The sequence below is a fragment of the Microcaecilia unicolor genome, chromosome 5 (genome assembly GCF_901765095.1).
Source record: "Microcaecilia unicolor chromosome 5, aMicUni1.1, whole genome shotgun sequence".
Lineage (NCBI taxonomy): Eukaryota > Metazoa > Chordata > Amphibia > Gymnophiona > Siphonopidae > Microcaecilia > Microcaecilia unicolor.
The window spans coordinates 175,021,230-175,045,542 of record NC_044035.1 but is presented as its reverse complement, the minus strand read 5'-3'; the positions used below and the strand labels follow the sequence as shown (position 1 = coordinate 175,045,542).

General features: G+C 45.4%; 1 protein-coding gene across 1 annotated transcript in view; it reads right to left on the bottom strand.

Moving 5' to 3' along the window:
* The window catches only part of VAC14 (VAC14 component of PIKFYVE complex), a 573,384-nt gene that overhangs the window by 516,732 nt on the left and 32,339 nt on the right, over positions 1–24,313 (bottom strand). The window contains exon 2 of the mRNA XM_030203598.1: positions 15,624–15,882. Coding sequence (XP_030059458.1) covers positions 15,624–15,727 — 104 coding nt within the window. The 5' untranslated portion in view covers positions 15,728–15,882. The remainder of the gene's footprint in view (positions 1–15,623; positions 15,883–24,313) is intronic.

The window sequence follows — 24,313 nt, the reverse complement described above, 5'->3', positions numbered from 1 at the left end:
CGGAAGGCACCAAAAAGAAGGGAGAAAAAACCCGTACCAAGGCCAAAAAGGCCGGTCCCAAAAGCGAAAGGAAACTTACGCGGGGCAAAAGCTGGAAGCACGGGAAAGGGATAAAGACCGTAAAGGTTCTTCTTTTTTTTTTTTTTTAGCGAAAATCGCGAAGACGCGCGAGGTCAACTTGAGGGGCACGAAACGGCAGCAAAACACGACCGTCCCGAGCACGGACAAAAGAAGACTGACGAACACGAGCCGGTTCGGGCGGGAAGACGGCCGCGCATGCGCGGTGCGCATCAGCGCGCGAGGGCTAGCAAAGGCCTTTCCTAGTGAAGATTCCGATTGGAGGGGGATGCCGTGGACGTCACCCATCAGTGAGAACAATCAGCCTGCTTGTCCTCGGAGAATACTAGCTATAAAGCAAGGGCTATTAATATTATCAAACTTTTTTTATTCGGAGTTGTAACATTTAAGTTGGGGCTTAAAGACCATAAGAACACCAAGCTGATGTCAGAAGAAATGTTTACTGGATGTCCCCCCCACCCCACCACCTTCCATCAGATCCATTTAGAAGACCGGGCATGGTTGTTTTGCATTTTTGGTCCTATTCTTTGGAATAAGCTCCTACTGGAATTAAAGCAAACAACATTAGGCTTCATCGGCATTGCCACGTGGGAAATCGCTAATGCAGGTTGGTAAAAGAGACCCACTGTTTCTTTCTTTTAGGAAACTATTGAAGGCATATTTGTTTCAGTTAGCATTTGTTCAATGCTGGTAACATCTGATTAAAATAAGACTACTGATTTATTGTATATATGTGGATTGTATACAATATTTGTTATAAGTACTGTTTACGTATGTTCAGTTCCATAGTGGAAACAGGACAGTTCAATGACTTGCTGTGGCTAGCTAGATCATTGTCCTGCCTAAGGCAGGTCGCGATTTGAGGAAACCGGAATCTTACAGGCCAATTTCCCTGCTTAATTATGAAGCCAAATTATTTGCTGAAGTCTTAGCCAATTGTCTGTCCTCTGTTCTCCCTGACATGATAGAGGAATCTCAAATCGGCTTTGTGCAAGGTCGTATATTACTAAGAATATGCAGAAAATTCTTACCACTTTGGAACTGCCATCTGCTCAGACTCTATGTTCATCAGTTTTGATGCCAAAAAGGCTTTTCACTGGGTGTTGTGGGATTTTCTGTTTGGGGATTTAGATGCATATGGTAAAAGTGGATTTTTTCAGGACACGATCCAAGCATTATACTCTCTTCCTGAGGTCCAGGTTTGGATGGTTTGCTTTCCTCTTCTTTTCTCATATATCAAGGTTCAAGACAGGGCTGCCCATTACAAGAGGACCTTACGAGACTGGGCATCTAAATGGCAGACGATGTTTAATATGAGCAAGTGCAAAGTGATGCATATGGGAAAGAGGAACCCGAACTATAGCTACGTCATGCAAAGTTCCATGTTAGGAGTCACCGACCAAGAAAGGGATCTCGGCGTCGTAGTTGATGATACATTGAAACCCTCTGCTAAGTGTAGGGATCTCGGCGTCGTTGTTGATGATACATTGAAACCCTCTGCTAAGTGTGCGGTGACGGCTAAGAAAGCAAATAGAATGTTAGGTATTATTAGGAAAGGAATGGAAAACTAAAGTGAGGATGTTATAATGCCTTTGTATTGCTCCATGGTGCAACCACACCTCGAATATTGTGTTCAATTCTGGTCACCACATCTCAAAAAAGATATAGTGGAATTAGAAAAGGTACAGAGAAGGGCAACAAAAATGATAAAGGGGATGGGATGATTTCCCTATGAGGAAAGACTGAAGCCTGTAGGGCTCTTCAGCTTGGAGAAAAGACGGCTGAGGGGAGATATGATAGAGGTCTATAAAATAATGAGTGGAGTGGAAAGGGTAGACGTGAATTGTTTGTTTATTCTTTTGAAAAATACTAGGACTAGGGGGTATGTGATGAAGCTACAATGTAGTAAATTTAAAACGAATCAGAGAAAATGTTTCTTCGCTCAACGTGTAATTAAACTCTGGAATTCGTTGCCAGAGAATGTGGTAAAGGCGGTTAACTTAGCGGGGTTTAAAATAGGTCTGGCTGACTTCCTAAAGGAAAAGTCCATAGACCACTATTAAACTGACTTGGGGAAAATCCACTATTTCTGGGATAAGCAGCATAAAATGTATTGAACTTTTTCTAGATCTTGCCAGGTATTTGTGACCTGGATTGGCCACTGTTGGAAACAGGATGCTGGGCTCGATGGGCCTTTGGTCTTTCCCAGTGTGGCAATACTTGCTCATTATCACCCTTACAGTTTGTTCTTACTTTGGATCCCTTGATTCAGGACATTCAGACGAACCCTGACATTCCAAGGCCTTACGCTGGGCACAGATACATTTAAAATAGCGGTCTTTACTGATGACTTGCTGGCTCATGTGGTGAATCCAGTTGGCTGCCCTAAGTTGGGGGTCCTTTTACTAAGGTGCACCGAAAAATGGCCTGGTCTGTTGTAGGCACATGTTTTGGATATAAGCAGGTCCATTTTTCAGCACGCCTGCAAAAAATGCCTTTTTTGTGCAGAAAATGGATGTGTGGCAAAATAAAAATTGGTGCACGTCCATTTTGGACCTGAGACCTTACCACCATCCATTGATGTAGAGGTAAGGTCTCACGTGTTAACTGGGTGGTAATTGTCAACACGTGTACACTGCCAATTACAGCCCGGTTAGCGCCATGTGCTAGAAAATAAAAAAATATTTTAGGGCACGTATAAAAAATGGAATTATCACTCGGGGCACGTGATAGCCGGGTGGTAGTTCCAAATTGATGCGCATTGGATGCGCATTGGCGCCTACGTGTCTTAGTAAAAGGTCCCCCTGCTGTGTTGTTAGAATATATAACTGGGTACTGGGACATTTCCAGTTTTAAGCTCAACTTGGAGAAATCAGAGCCCATGTAGAAAGAAGGGGAACAAGGCTTAGGGTGGTGGGGATCTTTCCCATTGACATAGGCGGGCAGATCTTTCCATTATCTTGGAGTGTTGCTGTCTATGGAGATGAGGGATATCTGTTGTTTGAATGTGGACAGGCTTTTACAGTATACTAAATTTCAGTTTGAGAAATGGAGTCGTCATTTACCTCTATCATTAATGGGTAGGATTAATCTATTTAAAATGGTGATTTTTCCTCGTTGGCTTTATGTCTTGCAAGTTTTAAAACAATACAAGAACATAAGACCTTTGAAGTTAGAATGATTGAATATTTTGTCACCCAACAGACAGGACTTAATAAGGATCTGGGTTTTCTAGCCAATTATAAACCATAAAGTTGTATTTCTCTGTTTATCACCCTCCTCTCACTTTCCCACACCATCCTGTTAGAATATCAATGAAATGCTTTGATGTCCCCATGCATACCCCCACCCTCCCACTCTGTCAAACTGTCAAAGTAATGCTTTGATGTTTCTCTTATATATAATATCTGCTACCACATTTGCTTATTTCCGAACTGACGAAGAAGGGCAACCTTCAAAAGCTAATCAAGAAATGTATTAAGTTATGTCCAATAAAAAAGGTATCATCTTATTTTCTTTTCCATGTTTTGTTTGATTTCTATTGATAACCTTCAGCATCTCTGTAATGAGGAAGGCAAATTTTAATCCCTTCTTAGAATTACAGCAACAGCTTTCTCTAACTGAAAAAATACTATTTTGCTCACCTGCAGTTGCATCACTATTATGCGAGCTGAGATAAGGCAGAATTACGAACAGATTTAGATCAGAGGCTTAGAGAATTTTTAGAAGGGGATGTTTTTGGACATGTTTCAGTTTCTAGTCTCCATAAGGCTTTGGTCTCTCTTCTCAGGACTATGGTCCTCTCAAGGCCGCATGGAGCTTTGAGTATGACCTGGAGGGGATGGAGGGGAGGGAATTTTTAGTGCCAAACTCCAGGACAGTCAATACCATAAAGCATAAAAGTTATCACAGTTTCAGGCCTAGTGGGATGGCTATCTACTGCGCAATGTTCCAAATGTCAGCGGGCGGAGGCGGACAATACTTTGTTTCACGCTTTCTGGAGCTGTAGTAGTATCCAGGCTTCTTGAAGTGCAATCCACAGATACTTGAGGAATATTTTTGGTCAACCTATAATTATTTCTTGGAAAGGGGTTCCATTGGCTAAGTGGGAAGCTTTGGGATTTCTGATAAAGATTCTCGTTTTTCCTAGTAAAGCTTATGCATTGGGAAAGAAATGTATCCTTACTCATTGGTTGTAGATGTGCCTCCCTCTTTTTGGTACTGGAGGAATAGACTACATGACTTAATGTTATGGGAGGCGAGAGCTTTTTTTGTCTGTTTGGACTTGTTAGTTACAAGCTAATCTCACACAGGGCAAGAAGTATGGTACTGAATAAATTCCACATTGTATGATGATTTGGTTCTCTCCTAATAATAGGCTGTCTTGGGTCCTCTGTCTGGGTGGGGGGATGGGTAAGGATGGGGTTCTACAACGGTCTGGAATCATAAGAGTCCAGACAATGGGCAGTCATAATTGTACACTGTTTGGGGGATGGGTAGCTAGAAGGTTTCATGGTAAATTATAGCAAAGTTACCCAAACTGGAAGTAACTTAATGGAGCCTTGAGCATGATCTGGGGAGGGGGTGAAAACCAGGATCATAACTTTTTCTTTGTTTCATGCTTTAGGAAACTTTGTTCACCGTTATGCTATTGCTTTTTTCATTCTCATGTACATGACTGTTGCATTTGCCTTGAATTGTTGCAGTTTGTTATCTGCTTCTTTTGTTCCTGAATAAAAACCATTAAAAATTATATGCTGTTTATGTTTGTTTTTTATTTAATTATTTTATATATTTAGATATGTTTTTTGTAACCCACTTAGATTTTTGAGATAATGTGGGCTATATATATTTTAAATAAGGGGCCCTTTTACACAGGCGCGTATGTGCCTATGCACGTCCAACACGCATCAAATTGGCACTACTGCCCGGTTACAGCGTGCCCCATGCACTGTCCGGGTTAGTGCGTGAGACCTTACAATAAGTCAACAGGTGGCCGCACGTCCATTTTCTGGTACATTACAAAATCCCCTTTTTTCCAGGCGAGCTCAGGAAATAGACCAGTGCGCGTCCAAAACACGCGCCTACACCAGTGAAACCACTTTTGCACGTACCTTAGTAAAAGGGCCCTAAATAAATAAAATAAATGCAGATAAGCTTAGGCACATATAGCCTATATGCATATACATTTACCCAGACTGAGTGGAGACATCCCTGGTGTGGTGATGGGGGGAGGGGGGAGTCAAGAAGAGATTAACATTTACGCACAGACTTTTGAAACTTCAAAAAATATATGTAAGTGAATTAATCTTGACAATCTGTGCATGCCAAAAGAGTAGGTGTAAATGCGTGTACACAGTTTCCTCAAAGCATAGTAACATTCGGGGGCATAATCGAACAGGGGCGCCCATCTATAAGGGCGCAAATCTCTAGGGACGGCCCCGTAAAGAAGCGTACACGACCGTATTATCGAAACAAGATGGGCGGCCATCTTACGTTTAGATTATACGGTCAGGGACGCCCAAATCTCAACATTTGGGCCGCCCTTAGAGATGGCCGCCATTGGTTTTCGCCTATAATGGAAACTAAGGGCGGCCATCTCAAACTCGGCCAAATCCAAGCCATTTGGTCGTGGGAGGAGCCAGCATTTGTAGTGCACTGGTCCCCCTCACATGCTAGGACACCAACCGGGCACCCTAAGTGGCACTGCAGTGGACTTCAGAAATTGCACCCAGGTACACAGCTCCCTTACCTTGAGTGCTGAGACCCCCAACTCCCCCCCCCCCAAACCCACTACCCACAACTGTACAACACTACCATAGCCCTTAAAGGGTAACGGGGGGCACCTAGATGTGGGTACAGTGGGTTTCGGAGGGCTCCCATTTACCACCACAAGTGAAACAGGTAGGGGGGGGATGGGCCTGGGTCCGCCTGCCTGAAGTGCACTGCAGTACCCACTAAAGACTGCTCCAGGGACCTGCATAGTGCTGTGATGGAGCTGGGTATCACATTTGAGGCTGGCAAAAAAATGTTAAAAAAAATTTTTTGGGGGGGGTGGGAGGGGGTTGGTGACCACTAGGGGAGTAAGGGGAGGTTATCCCCGATTCCCTCCGGTGGTCATCTGGTCAGTTCGGGCACCTTTTCAAGGCTTGGTCGTCAACAAAAAGGGACCAAGTAAAGTTGGCCAAATGCTCGTCAGGGCCGCCCTACTTTTTTCCATTATCGGCCGAGGACGGCCATCTGATAACCACGCCCCCGTCCCACCTTCGGTACACTGCCAACACGCCCCCTTGAACTTTAGCCGTCCCTGCGATGGAAAGCAGTTGAGGCCAGCCAAAATCGGCTTTCGATTATGCCGATTTGGCCGGGCCTGAGAGAAGGCCGCCCATCTCCCGATTTGTGTCGGAAGATGGGCGCCCTTCTCTTTCGAAAATAAGCAGGATAGTAACATAGTAGATGATGGCAGAGAAAGACCTGTACGGTCCATCCAATCTGCCCAACAAGATAAACTCATATGTGCTACTTTATGTGTATACCTGACCTTGATTTCTATCTGCCATTTTCAGGGCACAGACCGTAGAAGTCTGCCCAGCACTAGCCCTGCCTCCCACCACCGGCTCAGTCACCCAATCTCCGCTAAGCTTCTGAGGATCCATTCCTTCTGAACAGGATTCCTTTATGTTTATCCCACGCATGTTTGAATTCCGTTACCGTTTTCATATCCACCACTCTCTCCGTGAAAAAATACTTCCTGACATTTTTCTTGAGTCTGCCCCCCTTCAATCTCATTTCATGTCCTCTAGTTCTACTGCCTTCCCATCTACGGAAAAGGTTCGTTTGCAATTTTTTAAATGGAGGTATGCATGTACATTTGCTTTAAAACTCTGGCAATGTCCACACAGCAAGAAACCATGGGGGGCAAATCTATATCCAGGCACCTCAATCGCAGCACACTGAGAGCTAATTCTAAAATGGCATCTAGGTGCCAAAATTCCATTCTAGAATACTAGTGTAAGTCTGCATCTACGCACCTATATTTAGGCATGCCCAAAGTTAGGTGCTGGGATGATCCAAGCTAAGCTAGTATCTGAAAAGAGTGTTCTGTGCAGAATGACCTTTACAGAATACTAGCTTAGTGTGCATTTTCCCTCGGATTCTATATAGCACACCTAGAGATTTGCGCCAAAATCCAAGTGTATTCTGTAACATGTGTAATGTAATTGGGTTAACGAGCCAACCTGCATTGATAACAGCACTTAACAAGCAAAAACGAGTAGTAATTGGAAATAATTAGAATCTTTATGCACAACTCGCTAAGCGTATTCTGTAATTAACTGTACCTAACTTCTAACATGCGCTGGTACAATGGGGTGTGGTTATAGGCAGGGAAATGGGCATTTTGTGGGTGTTCCCAAATTTACGCTTGTAGTTTCAGAATATCTCCCTGTGCGCCTAAATCTACGTGCCAGGATTTACGCCATATTTTCGTTGATGTAAATGGATGCACATAGTCTTAGGTGCTGGGATATCAATCAGCAAAGCGTATTCTTTTTTTTTTTTTTTTTTTTAATTTTTTTTTTTAACTTTTTCAGTACACAGTACACTCATAAAAAGCAGAAAAAACATCATCTAGGTCACTCTGCACACCAATACTGATACAAAATTCAACAGAACAAGGAAACACTGTCATAAAGGTGAGATGTATTCCATACTGAATTTTCTTTTATAACCCTCCTTTTTCCCCCCTTTCACACACTCGCAAGCCGTCATGCATATACATCCCATCACAACATTCGTACTCCACGCACCCATCTACCCATGCCCTTCCCCCTATCCCCCCTCCCCTCCTACTATCATGGAAACCTTAGCCCATGATATTTAAACATGAAGCCCATATGTAAGCGTACTGTCTATTGGCCAGTTTGGGGGATCCCCTGTAGATCTGATTCTCATATTTGCCTACTTCCCTCATTTTTGCTTTCCAAGCTTCTGCAGGTATGGGCTCCGGTGACACCCAGAAATGCAAAACTGTTTTCCTAACCAGCAGCAGAGAGACATACACAAATCGGCGCTGTGGATATCGCAGTCCCTGGACCACCAATAATGACTGATCCCGTAACAGTAAAGTTGTATAGTCCCACTCCAATTCCCGCTGCAACACGGCAGCCAATAATTGAAAAGCCACATTCCACAGTGATAGAGCCGAGCATTCCAAGAAAGAGTGTATAAGGGTTCCCCCCTCAGTCCTGCACTTAAGGCATCTGTCATCTGTCCAGAGTCCTATGGCTGCCCCCTTTGCTCTAGAAATATATGCTCTATGGAGGATCTTGTATTGTGTCTCCTGCAGGTCAGCAGCTCTAACCATCTTATACAGGTTAGTGAAAAGTTTCCCAAACTCCTTTTCCGTGTACCTAGATCCTACATCCTCATTCCAGCGCATTACCAGCTGTTCCATGTCCCCCCACTGCCCGTTCGTTGTTAGGATCTTATACCAAGTAGATAAACTGTTAACCTTAGTGGGTATACGTAACAAAATCTTATCTAAGGGGCCCCAAAGCCAACCGTCTCCATGTTGCGCCTGTATAGTAGACCAGTAGTGTCTAACCTGCAAGTACTGTAATAAATTGTTATTCGGTACGGCCCACTGTGCCTTAACTTGGTCAAAAGACAAGAAGACCCCCGACCCTTCCTCCAAAAGTTGACCCAATATCCTGCAGCCTAAATCTGCCCACTTAGAAAAAATAGAAAATCCCATGCCCGCCGGGAATGCCGCATTACCTGTCATACTCAAATATGGTGAGGCATCCGAGGAGCACCGCTGCTGACCTCTCCACCACACCCAAGCTCTCCTTAAGGGTCGTAAGAAAGCCAGCTTGTGTGACATACAAGAGTCACTACTCGATCCCACATGCAGCAGATTAAGAAAAGTCCACGGGTGACTCCAGTCTCCTAGTCCCTCACTAGGCAAGAAACGATTGCTCCCTCCCATTCCCTCATAAATAAGGCGCATTAACGCCGCTACGTTGTACCGGCGTAAGTCCGGTAATCCCAGACCCCCTCTGTCTTTGTTGTGGCATAAGTTGGAGACCCCTATTCGTGCCCCCTTCCCCCTCCATATAAAAGTCCTAATAAGGGATCGGAACTTGCGTTCTTCCCGTCTGAGAACCCAGATTGGTGCAGCCTGTATCGGGTATAAAATCTTGGGAAGCAACACCATCTTTACTAATGCTATTCGCCCCATCAGCGAAAGGGGCAAGTCCCTCCATCTGTCACACAAACTCTTGATCTTGTCCAGAGCATCTATCACATTTTTCCTATAAAATGTAGTTCTATTAGTGCTTAAATAGATGCCCAAATATCTCATTGCCCCTGCCACCGGTTGTATCGGAAGCCCCGCCATCCCCCTCGCCCCCTGAGTATCCGTCATGGGCAGCAGCTCCGACTTAGTATAGTTAACTCTGAGTCCTGAGATATCCCCGAAGCCCCCAACCACAGAGAGTGCCTTCTCCAAATCCCTTGGGGCATGGGCAACATATAGTAGAATGTCGTCAGCAAAGAGGTTCACTCTCAGCTCCCTACCCCCTACCCGAATACCTCGGACCTCTTCACTACCACGGATCTTTGCAGCCAAAGGCTCTATAGCCAGCACAAAAAGAAGCGGCGAGAGAGGGCACCCCTGCCTTGTACCCCGTTGAATTGTAAAATAATCAGTAAGCCTCCCATTTATCTGTAATCGTGCAAAAGGATTGGCATAAAGTGCCCGGATCCACTCAGAGCAGGCCCCACGAATCCCGAACTGCTCCAGCACCCTAAACAAGTATTCCCACGAGATACTGTCGAAGGCCTTTTCCATGTCCAGCCCTACTATAGCCGCCGGGCCTTCCGTCCTCTTACACTCATGGATGGCCATCAAGGCTTGCATGATATTCATAGAGGCTTGCCTCCCCGGCACAAAGCCCACCTGATCTTCATGTACTAAAGTATGTATGACCCGGTTCAGACGCCTGGCCAGGATAGCCGCCAAGATTTTAACATCCTGATTTAATAGCGAAATTGGTCGATAAGACCCCACCCTGGCCACATCCTTCCCCGGTTTCGGTAAAAGCACCACATGGGCCTCATTTCGCTGCAGGGGCTCCCCCCTGTCAACCAGATCATTAAACCAGGTCCTCATCGGTGGTGCCACCAGGTCTGCCATGATTCGATAGTATTCAGGCCCAAAGCCTTCGGGCCCAGGGGCCTTAGTCACTTTCAGGGCTCCTATGCCCTCCCTTATCTCCTGCTCTGAAATGGGGGCATTCAGATGGGCCAGCTGCTCCCCATCCAGGCGTGGGAGCTGCAATCCTTGAAAAAAATCCTCATACTTGGTCTGGTCAAAATCTCGGACTCTGTAGTATATGACCTCCCCTGCTCATCCTGAATAATGGATGTAATCTGTCTCTTTCGCGAGGGCCGCACCAAATTGGCTAACAACTTGCCTGCCTTATTACCCCATTTAAAAAGTCGGAACCGCTGGTAATATATATCTCTTTCGGCTCGTTGCCGCAAGATCTCATCTATCTGCTGTTTAACCTGCTTCAGGGCAAGCTTATTGTCCTCGTTCATCTGAGAAATGTGCTTCCGGCGTAACTGATGGTATTCTTGAGACAGGCGCAACAAATCCGCCTCTCTCTTCTTCTTTGCACCTGCCGCGTATGCTATGATGTGCCCTCTCATAACAGCCTTGGAAGCTTCCCAATATGTTCCCGAGCTCACATCTGATGTCTGATTGTGCTGTTGATACTCCACCCACTTAGCCCGCATATACTCCTGAAAACCTCTATCAGTGCCTAACAGAGGGGAGAACCTCCACACCCGCTCGCTCGGCTCCGTACACCACGGGATAATTATCTCCACTGCCTGGTGGTCACTTAAGGTATGATTTACTATTTGCGCTCTAGAAATCCGAGCAGACAGGGAGAGGTCCACCAAGAGGTAGTCCAGTCTAGAATAAACCCCATGAGGGTGTGAATAAAACGTAAACTCCTCCTGCTGTGGGTTCAGTAGCCTCCAGATATCCACTAGCCCCGTCTGAGTACATACAAAATTCACCCCTTTGTGCTCCCAGTTTCCACCCTTACATTTCGCTGGCTTGCAGTCAATTGAGGGGTCCGCTACCACATTAAAATCCCCCCCCACAATCAGCTGGTATTCAGAGTAGGCGACCACCCTGGCCACCACCTCGGAGAAAAATTTATGGGAGTATACGTTGGGCCCGTACACATTACACAGTAAAAGTTTTTGTCCCCAGAGTTCTCCCAGAACCAAGACATACCTCCCATCTCTGTCAGCTATTGTTTTATGAACAATGAAGGGGAGTCTTTTATGTATCAAGATAGCCACCCCTCTCTGTCTTGCATTGTAGGAGGAATATCCTATCTCCCCTACCCATCCCCTTCTGAGTGTTTGATGTTCTGCCGCTGACAGATGTGTCTCTTGTAAGTAAGCAATCTCAGCCCCCGCTTTAGACAACCAGGAGAGTAGTTTTGTACGTTTGATGGGAGAATGGATCCCATCAACATTAAGTGTGATGATCTTTAAATTAACCATATTTTAAGCATTCACAAATTCTAGCACTCAATTCTTGACAAAAGTTCTCACAGGCCTCCCAGCATAGCCTGCGGGAACAGCTGCGCCAACCTTCCGGCCACCAAACATTCATCAACATACATATGCTGCGTCTGACTGCTTCACTCAGGCTAACCACACTTTTAGGCTTCAAGTTTTGCGTATCTTTCAAACTTCCCCCAGCCCCCCCCCCCCCCCGCCCTACCCTGCACAAACACACCTTCCACTCCCTCTCTTCCATCCACCCCCCAACCCTCCCCTCTTACACATCCATACTCCCCCTTCCTCCCCCCCTCCCCTCCCGAACCCCCACCCAGGAGCTATTTTCCCTCCTATAACCCACCAGTAACCACCCGCCCGTGGCTCCGCCCCCCTGACATCAAATAGAAATAAGAAGAAAGAGAAACCCCCCCCCAATATCTCCTCCTAAAACTTATACATAGTCTCGTAGTAAACTATATGACAATGCAACCAATATAACTTTCAACTGTCAATGCATCGGCTGGAGCCATGCTTTGTATAACAGAACAATACCATCTACATAGTCCAGGTGCCCTGCTCCAGCCCCGGCCCCCTCCCTTCCAGTGCATGGCTCCAGTTAAAGAAAACATTAAGTAAAACAACTTAGAGTAACTGTGCTCCCCCTTACCACCCACAGGTTTAAGGCCCCCATTGATATGTGCAAGCGGCCGCTTGAAGCGTCCACAAAACCGCAGAAGCCACATCATCCCTGGGCTGCTATTATAGTTCCTTTATCCGCGGGGCCCCCAATGCTTACGTGCCATCCGCCACAAACCCCAAGAAGCCCATTTTCTCCGTTCAGTTCTGATCCTCCAATCACGCTCCCTGAACAACTCCTCACGGCAGGCGCCTGACAAAGGCCTACAACTCTTTAGGGTCCGTAAAGAATAACGTTTTGTTGTCGTGGAGGATCCTCACCTTCGCCGGGAATAGGAGGGCAAAACGCACCCCCTTATCAAACAGTCTCTCGCAGTGAGGGCCCATCTTCTTTCGCTGCTCTGTGACTCGTGCAGAGAAATCTTGAAACAACAAAAGCTTGTGGCCGTCATACTCCAAGGTTTTCTTGCTGCGATAAGCCTGGAAAAGTTTTTCTTTATCGGCATAGTTAAGGATGCGCGCAATTACTGGTCTCGGGCGCGCATCCTTCTCGCGCTGGAACCCCACTCTGTGGACCCTCTCGACCAGCATCTTCGTGTCTGCTGACTGGAGCCCCAGCTGGTCAGGCAGCCAATGTTCAACTAAATTCCGCAGTTCAACATCCTTAACCGCTTCTGGCAGGCCGATAATTCTGACATTATTGCGCCTGCTACGATTTTCCAAATCATCAATCTGCTGGGAAAGCTGGGCCTGGCGCACTTCCATTGTTTCCACTCGAGCCTGCATCTCCTCCGATCTATCCTCTTGGCGGGAAATTCGATCCTCCGCTTGCTGCATTCTGGCATTTTGACGTTCCATCGCATCCTTAATGGAGTCCACTGAGGTCTGTATTTTAGTTAGTCTTTCATCTAAGCTCGCAGTGATTTGTTGTGTGATTTCTTGAATCGCCGTGGTCGGCAGGGTCAGGATCCCCGCGGGCTCTGTTTTGTCCGCCATCTTGGGACTCGCCATGGCCACGCGTTGCTTATTCTGCCGCTGTGTCTTTACGGGCATAACACCGCTCCCTCTCACCGCCAGCGCTTATTCAGCTCTCCGATTATCGCCGGTTAGAAGCGGGTACCCCTCAGCTGTTCCTGCGGCGTGCTCGGGTGGTTTTAGTGCGCAAAAACGGGGTTTTTTTTCAGCAGTGGGAGCGGAGCCCGAGCTGGAGACGTCCGCTCAGCTCGCAAGCATCACGTGACCTCAGCAAAGCATATTCTATATACTACACCTAAATCTAAGCGCTGCTTATAGAATATGCTTAGTCGAAAATGATTAGTGCATTTTTAGGCACCATATACAGAATCCCTCCCCTCTGTGCCTTTTGTGCCTAACATAGAGTGGAGGAGTGGCCTAGTGGTTAGAGCACCAGTCTTGCAATCCAGAGGTGGCCGGTTCAAATCCCACTGCTGCTCCTTGTGATCTTGGGCAAGTCACTTAACCCTCCATTGCCTCAGGTACAAGCTTAGATTGTGAGCCCTCCTGGGACAGAGAAATATCCAGTGTACCTGAATGTAACTCACCTTGAGCTACTACTGAAAAAGGTGTGAGCAAAATCCAAATAAATAAATAACACTGGGAGTGAGAATTTATACCTGCTGAAGGCTGGTGTAAATGCTCCAGCTGAACTACGTAAGTACATAAGTATTGCCATACTGGGAAAGACCAAAGGTCCATCAAGCCCAGCATCCTGTTTCCAACAGTGGCCAATCCAGGTCACATATACCTGGCAAGATTCCAAAAAAAGTACAAAACATTTTATGCTGCTTATCCCAGAAATAGTGGATTTTCCCCAAGTCCAATTTAATAATGGTCTATGGACTTTTCCTTTAGGAAGCCATCCAAACCTTTTTTAAACTCTGCTAAGCTAACCACCTTTACCACATTTTCTGGCAATGAATTCCAGAGTTGAATGACATGTTGAGTGAAGAAAGATTTTCTCCGATTTGTTTTAAATTTACTACTTTATAGCTTCATCGCATGCCCCCTAGTCCTAGTATTTTTGGAAAGAGTAAACAGACACCACGTCTACCCATTCCACTCCACTCATTATTTTATAGACCTCTATCATATCTCCCCTCAGCCGTCTTTTCTCCAAGCTGAAGAGCTTTAGCCTTTCCTCATAGGGAAATCATCCCATCCCCTTTATTATTTTCGTCGCCCTTCTCTGCACCTTTTCTAATTCCACTATATCTTTTTTGAGATGTGGCGACCAGAATTGAACACAATATTCGAGGTGCGGTCGCACCATGGTGCGATACAAAGGCATTATAACATCCTCATTTTTGTTTTCTATTCCTTTCCTAATAATACCTAACATTCTATTTGCTTTCTTAGCCACAGCAGCACACTGAGCAGAAGGTTTCAACGTATCATCGACGACGACACCTAGATCCCTTTCTTGGTCTGTGACTCCTGAAGTGGAACCTTGCATGATGTAGCTATAATTCGGGTTTCTCTTTCCCACATGCATCACTTTGCATTTGCTCACATTAAACGTCATCTGCCATTTAGAGGCCCAGTCTCCCAGTGTCGTAAGGTCCTCTTGTAATTTTTCACAATCCTCCCGCAATTTAACGACTTTGAATAACCTTAGCAGGTATTCTATAACATCGTGCCTAAATTTGGGGAAACGCCTCTGACCCAGCCTTATCCCTCCCATGGCCACACCCAATTTCAAACTGCATGTAATGAAATAGGGTGTAGGGCAGATCCACACATAACTCCTAATTACTGTCAATGAAGTGCTTGCAAACACAATTATTGTTAGCACCTAATTAACTAATTAATTTATTTTCAGATCTGTGATCCACACCGAACTTTGGGCAACCTACACAGAATCCCATGGCATGTCAATAGAAGGTATAAAATGTGTGCACCTGAATGCAGCACTCTAGTGTGTAACTTACAGTGTTCTGTAGTTTACTTAAGCAAATATTGATCCCACCCATGCTCCTCCCCTTTGAATGCCCCCCTTTGCATTTGTGCACTAAGCAAGTCGTACGTGTCATTTATAGAACAGTGTCAAGCACACACCTAGCACTGGCATGCGCAAGCGTACATTACCTAAAAGTGCTATAAAAGTTTAGGTACGCAAATGGCGCTTACATTTAGCTGTGGGGAATGTGTTATTCTCCCTTTCATTTAAATTTAGCTGCCAAATTATAGAATGAGACTAACGAACATATATTTTATGTATGAAGTTATAAAATTACCCCTCCCCCTCAGGAATGACAACCCCACACATCAAAATATATCAGGAAGATTGGCCTTGGACTTACTTTTCTATTTCCAGAGCAGCCACCTTCCTCTTTTCATACAGCTTGTCATTCAAGGCACGCACTATATTGGGTGTAAGTGGTGAAAAATCCTTCTCAGTGTTCATCTTCTTAACAGGAAGTCTCCTTTGCACACTCTACCTACAGAGTTTAATTTATGATCCTCTCCAGCTGAAAATATGCATCACCATCAGGGCCAGCCCCAGGAGTGTGCAACTGTGCCTCAGAGTTTGATACACAGTGTCAATCGCTGCTGCCAGATCTGAAATAAAATAATAGTATCTCATAACATTGTATTAACAAATATTGTACACTGTAAAAATAGAAACTGTATACTGTAAACATACAAGAAGACACAAAAATGGTAAAGTCTACAACTGAGTGTCAACTGAAAAGGCCTGTGACATGCAGGTCTCCAGTTCAATGCCCAAGTCGAATCTTCCACTCCCCAGGTCAATTAGACTGTGGACACCCTAAGAGACTCCGGAAGTGGAACATGGAACAGGAAATCTTGCTACTACTCAATAGTGAACCCTGGTGGTCAAATTCAAAGCCCATGATTACAGGGTTTTGAAAAGATCCCTGAAATATTGCCCATGGCCCAAGGCTTGTTGATGCTATGACTAGAGTAGGTACATTGGTATGAGGTAAAATTAAAAATAAGGGAAAATAAGGTAAAATTTCTGAGTGCTTGCAAATGAAGTCACATAAAGTGAGGGATCGCAGTTTAAGTTCTGACTGAGCTAGAAACCCAAAGAAGCAGGAGGAAACTGCCAGGTCAAACTGTCAAAGAGATTTTATGAAAGAAAAAGTTTTACACATGATGGCATCCTAGGCTAGAATGAATCACTTACAGAGTACTCCTATGGTCCTCCTGTTGCAATTCTAAAAAAAATATCGTTTTTACATTTATCAACCATAACAGCTTATCTTGCCATAAAAACATGCTCTTTTAAGCTGACATTTGACTGTAGTTTTTTGTGGTTCAGCTGCAGCCTAATTTTGAATAGGGCAAGTAGATCAGAAAATACACATTTAGGTCTGTGTGCGCAAAACTGCCATAATATTTCATAAAAGGCTCACTGAAAGCAGAGCCTTTTATAAAATATGTAAAAGTATTTTTTTTAATGTGTGTATTTGATGTCATGCACAACAGAAGACGCCATTTTACAAAGAGGTGCTGTGAAAACAGTTCCAGAGAAGTAGAGATCTTCTTTGGTAAGAATTTGCTGGGAAATTATTTTTAAACTTGGCAAAAGGTAGACTTAGAATTAAATAGGTAACCTCAGGGACCTTATTTTTGAGTTACTCTGCACACTTAGTAAAGGAGTTTAAGGAATAGTTGTTTTTAGCATATAAAGAGGAGCATTTTTGATATGACGTCTAAGTCCAACTTTGGACGTTTTGCAAAAAATATCCAAAATCTGAATAGGAAAGGTCATTTTCAAAAAAGAAAAAATGTCTTATCTTTTTTTTTGTTTGTTTTTGAAAATACTGTTTTCAAACAAGGTTTTGTGCATTGGACATTTTGTTTTTTGGTCCATTTTCGAAGAAAAAAAAACATAAATACAAAACATAGAAAATCAAGCCACTGGGATGTAGGAGGAACCAGCATTTTTAGCATACTAGTCCCCCAGACATCCCAGGAGAGCAATAGGACACCCTAGAGGGTACGTCTGTGCACTTCATAAAAAATGATCCCAGGTACACATCTCACCTTTACTCCCTTATCTTGTCCCCTGAGCTCTCAAAAACCCACCCAAAACCTACTGCCCCCCACTGTACACCACTAAAATAGCCTTTCTGGATGAATGGGACACCTATTTGTGGGTACAGTAGGGTTTTGTGACTTTAGGAGGGGTTACAGTTTCTACCACAAGTGTGATAGGTAGAGGAAGATAGGGACCTGGGTCCCCCACTCCATAGTGCACTGCACCAACCACTACACTACTCCAGGAACCTGCATGCTGCTCTAATAGGCCTGGCTATAACATCTGAGACTGTCACAGAGGCTGGTAAGTCATATTTTTGTTCACATTTTTGGGGAGTGGGAGGGGGGTCAGTGACCACTAGGGAGGGATATTGGGAGATCATCCCTGTACCCCTCCAGTGGTCATCTGGTCATTTAGGGCACCTTTTTGTGCCTTATTCGTTATAAAAACAGGACTAGCTCAAAACATCTTAGTTTTAGTTTTGTCTTGTTCCATTATGACTGAAAAACATCTAAGTCTTAGGAACGCCCAAATCCCGCCCTTAACACACCCCCAAAACGCCCCCTTGAGATCTGGATGCACTGCAGACAAACAGCATAGAAAAATATCTAAAAAAATAGGTTTCAAAAATACTGATTTGGACGTTTTTGTGAGAAAAACATCCAAATGCTGCTTTATGCCACTTTTTAGACGTTTTATTTTGAAAATAAGCTACAAAGTCTCTGTTGCAGTTCCATAGGCTATTATTTAAGGGGGCTTTTCTACAATTACTATAGTATAAAACACAACTAAGTACAGGAAGCCTCAGCTTGGAGAAGAGAGGGATGAACAGAGATATGATAGAGGTCTATAAAATAATGAGTGGAATGGAATGGGTAGACGTGAATTGCTTGTTTACTCTTTCCAAAAATACTAGGACTAAGAGGCATGCAATGAAACTATTAAGTAGTAAATTTAAAGCAAATCGGAAAAAATATTTCTTCACTCAACGTGTAATTAAACTGTGGAATTCATTGCCAGATGTGGTAAAAGAAGTTAGCTTAGCAGGGTTTGAAAAAAGGTTTGGATAACTTCCTAAAAGAAAAGTCCATAAACCATTATTAAGATGGACTTGGGGAAAAAACACTGCTTATTTCTAGGATAAGAAGCATAAAATCCATTTTACTGTTTTGGCATCTTGCCAGGTACTTGTAATCTGGATTGACCACTGTTGCAAACAGGATACTGAGCTTCATGGACCTTCTGTCTGTTCTAGTATGGCAACACTTATGTTCTTAGTGACATCTCTTGGGGCTTTGCACATGATTTTTATTTTAAATTTATTTTATTTCAATATTTAAACAAGCATACAACTTGTTTGCGAAATACAGCAAGAATATAACAAAAAGATATCTGACTAACTATCCAAATAAACATCACGCTTCCTTAGACCACTAAATAATATATATAAATGGGGGCTAAATGAATAGAGAAGTTTACATATTCATAATAACTATATTAAATTAAATAGACAGCATGTCTCTCATTTTTCCTTTAACTTTTCAGTTGTTTCATTTCTCTGAATGATTTGAGTTGTTCCGGTGAATAAAACACATATTTTGTTGTTCCCAGTCTTACTATGCATTTGCATGGATACGCTAGAAAAAAGGAACCCCCCACTTCCAACGTCTCCTTTTTCAAAGCCAAAAATGCCTCTCTCTTTATCTGGGTCTGTTTTGTGACATCAGGGTAAATCCATATCCTCTCCCCTCCAAAGAGGGATTTTGCATTTTTGAAATATAATCTCATTACAGCGTCCAAGTCCTGTTCAAACACAAATGATACTAATAAGGTAGATCTCTGCGTAGTATCTTCTAGGGATTGTTCCAATAAGAGTGAGATATTTTTCAAATTTATTTGGCCTTCAGCCTCTTTTCCAGGCCTTCTCATTTCCTCTTTGGGGCTTTCAATATAATACATTTTATTTATCAGGGGCATAGAATCTTTCAAAAATTTCAAATTTTCATTTAGGTATCTCTTAAATAAATCTATTGGGGCATACCCCGGGCATTTAGGGAAGTTCAGGACCCAAAGATTCAGGTGACTATTATAATTCTCTATCCAGCTTATTTTCGAAAGAGAAAAACGCCTATAGTGTGACCTAAATCGGGAGATACACGTTTGTCTCGCAAAGGCGCCCAAATCGGTATAATCGAAAGCCGATTTTCGGCGTTTCCAACTGCACTCCGTCGCGGAAACGAATAAAGTTGACGGGGGCGTGTCGGAGGCGTGGTGGAGGCAGAACTGGGGCGTGGTTATCAGCCGAGGAGAGATGGGCGTCTTCAGCTGAAATCGGAAAAAAAAGGCATTTTTACCGCGATTTTGGGTCACTTTTTTTGGACCCTTTTTTTTCACGAACGTCCCAAAAAAGTGCTCCAACTGCCCAGATGACCACTGGAGGGAATCGGGGATGACCTCCCCGGACTCACCCAGTGGTCACTAACCCCCCTCCCACCAAAAAAACCCCACTTTAAAAACTTTTTTTCCAGCCTGTATGCCAGCCTCAAATGCCGTACCCACCTCCATGACAGCAGAATGTGTTCGATCCTCTCACAGCCTTTCCCTGGGTCAGATGTGGCTCTCGGGTGCAGTTCAGGGTCACATCAGCATTGCATTGTGGTGGGTGTAGGGTATTGGGCTCCGTGATTTCATTAGCTTGTGTTACAGTCTCACGATGTTGGTAGTTGGTAGGCTCTTCTCCCATGGTGCTTTTCCCCCTGCCTACTGGGTCAGAGTGTGCCCTGTTGTGTTTCCTGTTGTAGTCCATGCGGTAGTGGCCATTTTTGTAAGCCAGTTTTAGTTCCCTTTCCTGTGTTAGCCACGTTACAGAACTTAGTTCTTACCTTAAATGTGGCTGAAAGAGGGCATTGTATAGCATTCTGCCAGCTCTGACCTACTGCTAATCTCAGTACCAGGGAAACTCGTTGCCAGTGGGGCACAACCTCTGATCTGCAGCCCACGAAGAGGACATTGCCCTCGTAGAGTGCACTTTAAATGCTTCAGGCGACGACCGCCCTGAAAGCAGATAAGCCGAAAAAATGAGTTCATTAAGCCATCGGGCTATAGTGGCCTTAGACGCCGGAAACCCCCATCGAGGACCTGCCAACAGAAAAAAATAAATGATCAGAATTCCTAAACACATTTGACATCTGCAGATACTGCCACAGAGCCCTGCGGACATCCAAAAGGCGCAATTGTCCAAAGGAGTCCGGAAACTGCTCCTTAGAGAAGGAAGGAAGAAAGATGGGCTGGTTGAGGTGAAAAGCTGAAACCACCTTAGGCAGAAAAGAAGGCACCGTATGAAAAGTTACCCCAGATTCTGAGAACTGCAGAAAAGGACCCCGACAGGAAAGAGCCTGAAGCTCAGACACTCTTCTAGTCGACGTCATTGCCACTAAAAAAAACTGTCTTGAGAGTCACATCCTTCTCAGAAGCCCGTTTAAGAGGCTCAAACAGAGATTGCTGGAGCGCCTTCAACACGAGCCCCAGGTTCCAAGCCGGACAAGGCGATTGCAAAGGAGACCGAAGCGCCCCTCTGAGAAAACGGAGAATATCCGAATGAGCAGCAAAGGGACAATCCGGATACTTTCCCCCGGAAGCAGGCCAACGCTGCCACTTGAACTCGAAGGGAATTGTAGGCCAGGCCCTTTTGTAGCCCATCCTGCAAAAAGTCCAGCAAGAGCGAGACTGTTGCCAGAGTCGGCGAGATAGACTTTGGCGTACACCATGCCTCAAAAGTGCGCCAGATCCGAGCATAAGTCGCAGAGGTAGACCGCGTGCGAGCCTGCAAGAGCGTGGCAATAACCTTATTAGAATAGCCCTTGTCCCTCAATTTCAAACTCTCAAGAGCCAGGCCGTAAGACCAAAGCGGCAAGGATCCTCCATAGTCACCGGACCCTGAACTAACAGGTTCGGAACCCGAGGCAAAGGAAGAGGCGCGTCCACCAGCATCCGCCGGAGATCCGCGTACCACGGACGCCTTGGCCAATCCGGGGCGATCAGAATCACCAATCCTCGGTGCAGACGAATCCGAAGTAGAACTCGCCCTATCAAGGGCCAAGGAGGGAACACATACAGGAGGCCCGAGGGCCAAGGTTGAGCCACAGCATCGAACCCCGCCGAGCGAGGATCTCTCCTTCTGCTGAAAAAGCGAGTTACTTTGGCGTTTACGCTTGACGCCATGAGATCCAAGCCTGGAGTCCCCCATTTGGCACAAATCTGAAGAAAAACTTCATCTGCCAGTTCCCATTCTGCCGGGTCGATTTGATGTCTGCTGAGGAAATCGGCTTGCATGTTGCACTGTGAGCCGCGGACAGCAGCTCTAGGTGGCGCTCGGCCCAGTCGCAGATCTAAGACGCCTCCGCAGTCAGGGCCCTGCACTGAGTGCCACCCTGGTGGTTGATGTAGGCCACTGCTGTCGTCTTGTCCGTCAGAACTTGGACAGGAAGACCCTTCAGCGTCCTGTGGAAGGCCAGAAGGAGCCTGAAATATCGCTCTCAGTTCTAAGCGATTGATGGACCATCCCGCTTCCGCAGTGGACCACAGACCCTGAGCCTAGCATCCCTGGCATCCGTTATCATCAGAAACCAAAAAGGAAGAGCCAGTGGCATCCCCTGCTGCAGCCTGCTGTTGGAAAGCCACCAATCCATACTGTGTTGGGCAGCAGGAAGCCACCGTAGTCTGCGTTGGTATTCCTGGGAAATCAGAGACCATTGCTGAAGCAGAGCAAGCTGCAGCGGTCTCATGTGAGCTGTCGCCCAGGGAACCACCTCTATGGTGGTCATCATCGATCCCAGAAGCTGAACAAAGTCCCAAGCTTGAGGGCGAGGCATCCGCAGGAGCAGGCGGACCTGATTCTGAAGCTTTATTTCATTTATTTATTGCACTTGTATCCCACATTTTCCCACCTATTTGCAGGCTCAATGTGGCTTACAAAGACCTGTTATGGCATAGCCATTACAGGGTAGCAGATACAATTGGTGTTACAAAAAGATCATGGATGACAGAAAAGACCTAAGCAAGCAGTTGTAGAGAGATGACTTTCAGAATGAGGGTGGAGTGGTGAAGTGTTATAAATAGGCTATGGATTCTCGTGGTAGGCCTTGTTGAAGAGATAGGTTTTCAGAGATTTGCGAAAGTTAGTTATTTCATTAATTATTTTCAAGTTAGTTGGTAGTGCATTCCACAGTTGTGTGCTCATGTAGGAAAAGCTGGTCGCGTGTGTTAGTTTGTATTTTAATCCTTTACAGCTAGGGAAGTGTAAATTAACAAATGTGCGAGCTGATCTTTTAGCGTTTCTGGGAGGGAGGTCCACTAGGTCTAGCATGTAGATCGGGGCCTCACCGTGAATGATTTTATGAACAATCATGCAGATCTTGAACGCGGTGCGTTCTTTAAGTGGGAGCCAGTGAAGTTTCTTTCTTAGGGGTTTTGCACTCTCATATTTTGTTTTTCCAAATATGAGTCTGCGGTGTTCTGGGCTGTTTGAAGTTTCTTGATAGTCTGTTCTTTGCAACCAGCGTAGAGTGCATTGCAATAGTCCAAGTGACTTAGCACCATTGACTGTACCAGGTTGCGAAAAATGGATCTTGGGAAGAAAGGTTTTACTCTTGAGCTTCCACATGGAGTGGAACATCTTCTTAGTTGTATTCTTCACGTGGGTTTCTAGTGTGAGATTTCGGTCGATGGTGACTCCAAGAATTTTCAGATTGTTTGAGACGGGAAGGGAGAAGTTTGGTGTGGTTATGGTGGTGAATTTAGTTGTATTATGTTGTGACGTGAGTATACGACATTGTGTTTTTTTCTGCGTTAAGTTTTAGCTGCCTGCTGTCGGAAAGAAAAACGAACCCCGAAGCCGTGTCAAACCGGACCCCCAAATACTCGAGAGACTGAGAAGGGGTCAGGTGACTTTTGGGCATATTGACTACCCAGCCCAGAGTCTGAAGAACTGTAACAACTCTGGCTGTGCAAGTCGACTCTCGTCTGCCAAATTCGCTCTCATGAGCCAGTCGTCGAGATAAGGGTGAACTCTGATACCCTCTCGCCTGAGACAGGCAGCCACAACCACCATGAGTCCGAGGGGCAATCACAAGGCCGAAATGCAAGGCGCAAAACTGGAAATGTTGGCTCAATACCACAAACCGCAGAAACCGCTGATGCGGCGGCCAGATGGGAATATGCAAGTACGCTTCCTTGACGTCCAGAGACGTGAGAAACTCTCCTGGCTGTACCGCCGCAATGACAGAGCGCAGGGTTTCCATGCCGAAGTGTCGCACTCCTAACGCCTGGTTGACTCTGCGTAAGCCAAGGATAGGTCTGAACGACCCGCCTTTTCGAGGCACCACAAAATAGATAGAGTAGCGACCGCAGCCGCGTTCGGCGGGAGAAACCAGAACCACCGCTCCGAGCTTCAGCAATACCTGCAAGGTCTCGTATACTGCCGCCCGCTTGACGGTAGTGCTGCATCGGGACTCCAAAAATGCGTCTCCTACTGGGACAGCAAATTCTAGCCAGTAATCTTCTCTGATCAGTTCTAGGACCCACTGATCCGAAGTAATCTTGGTTCACTCCTCGAAAAAGAGGGAGAGACAACCCCTATTGCGGGAACCGACGAGTGGACCGGCGCCCCATCATTGTGGAGGACGCCCCTGAACTCCTGGACACTGGCCGGACGACGACGCGAATTTGTCCGAACGAAAGGAGTTCCTCTGCTGGAAACGGGTATGTTGACTAAACCCCGCAGAGCGCCCCAGGCGATACTTGCGACCTTCATGAAAACGTGGCCTGGAAGAGGAGGGAAAAGAAGGACTTTTGGAAGAAGGCCTCGGCCTATCCTCAGGCAACCGTTAGGACTAGAGTCCCCTAGGTTCTTAACAATCTTCTCCAAATCCTCCCCAAATAAAAGAAGGCCCCGAAAGGGTAACCTCACCAGCCTTTGTTTAG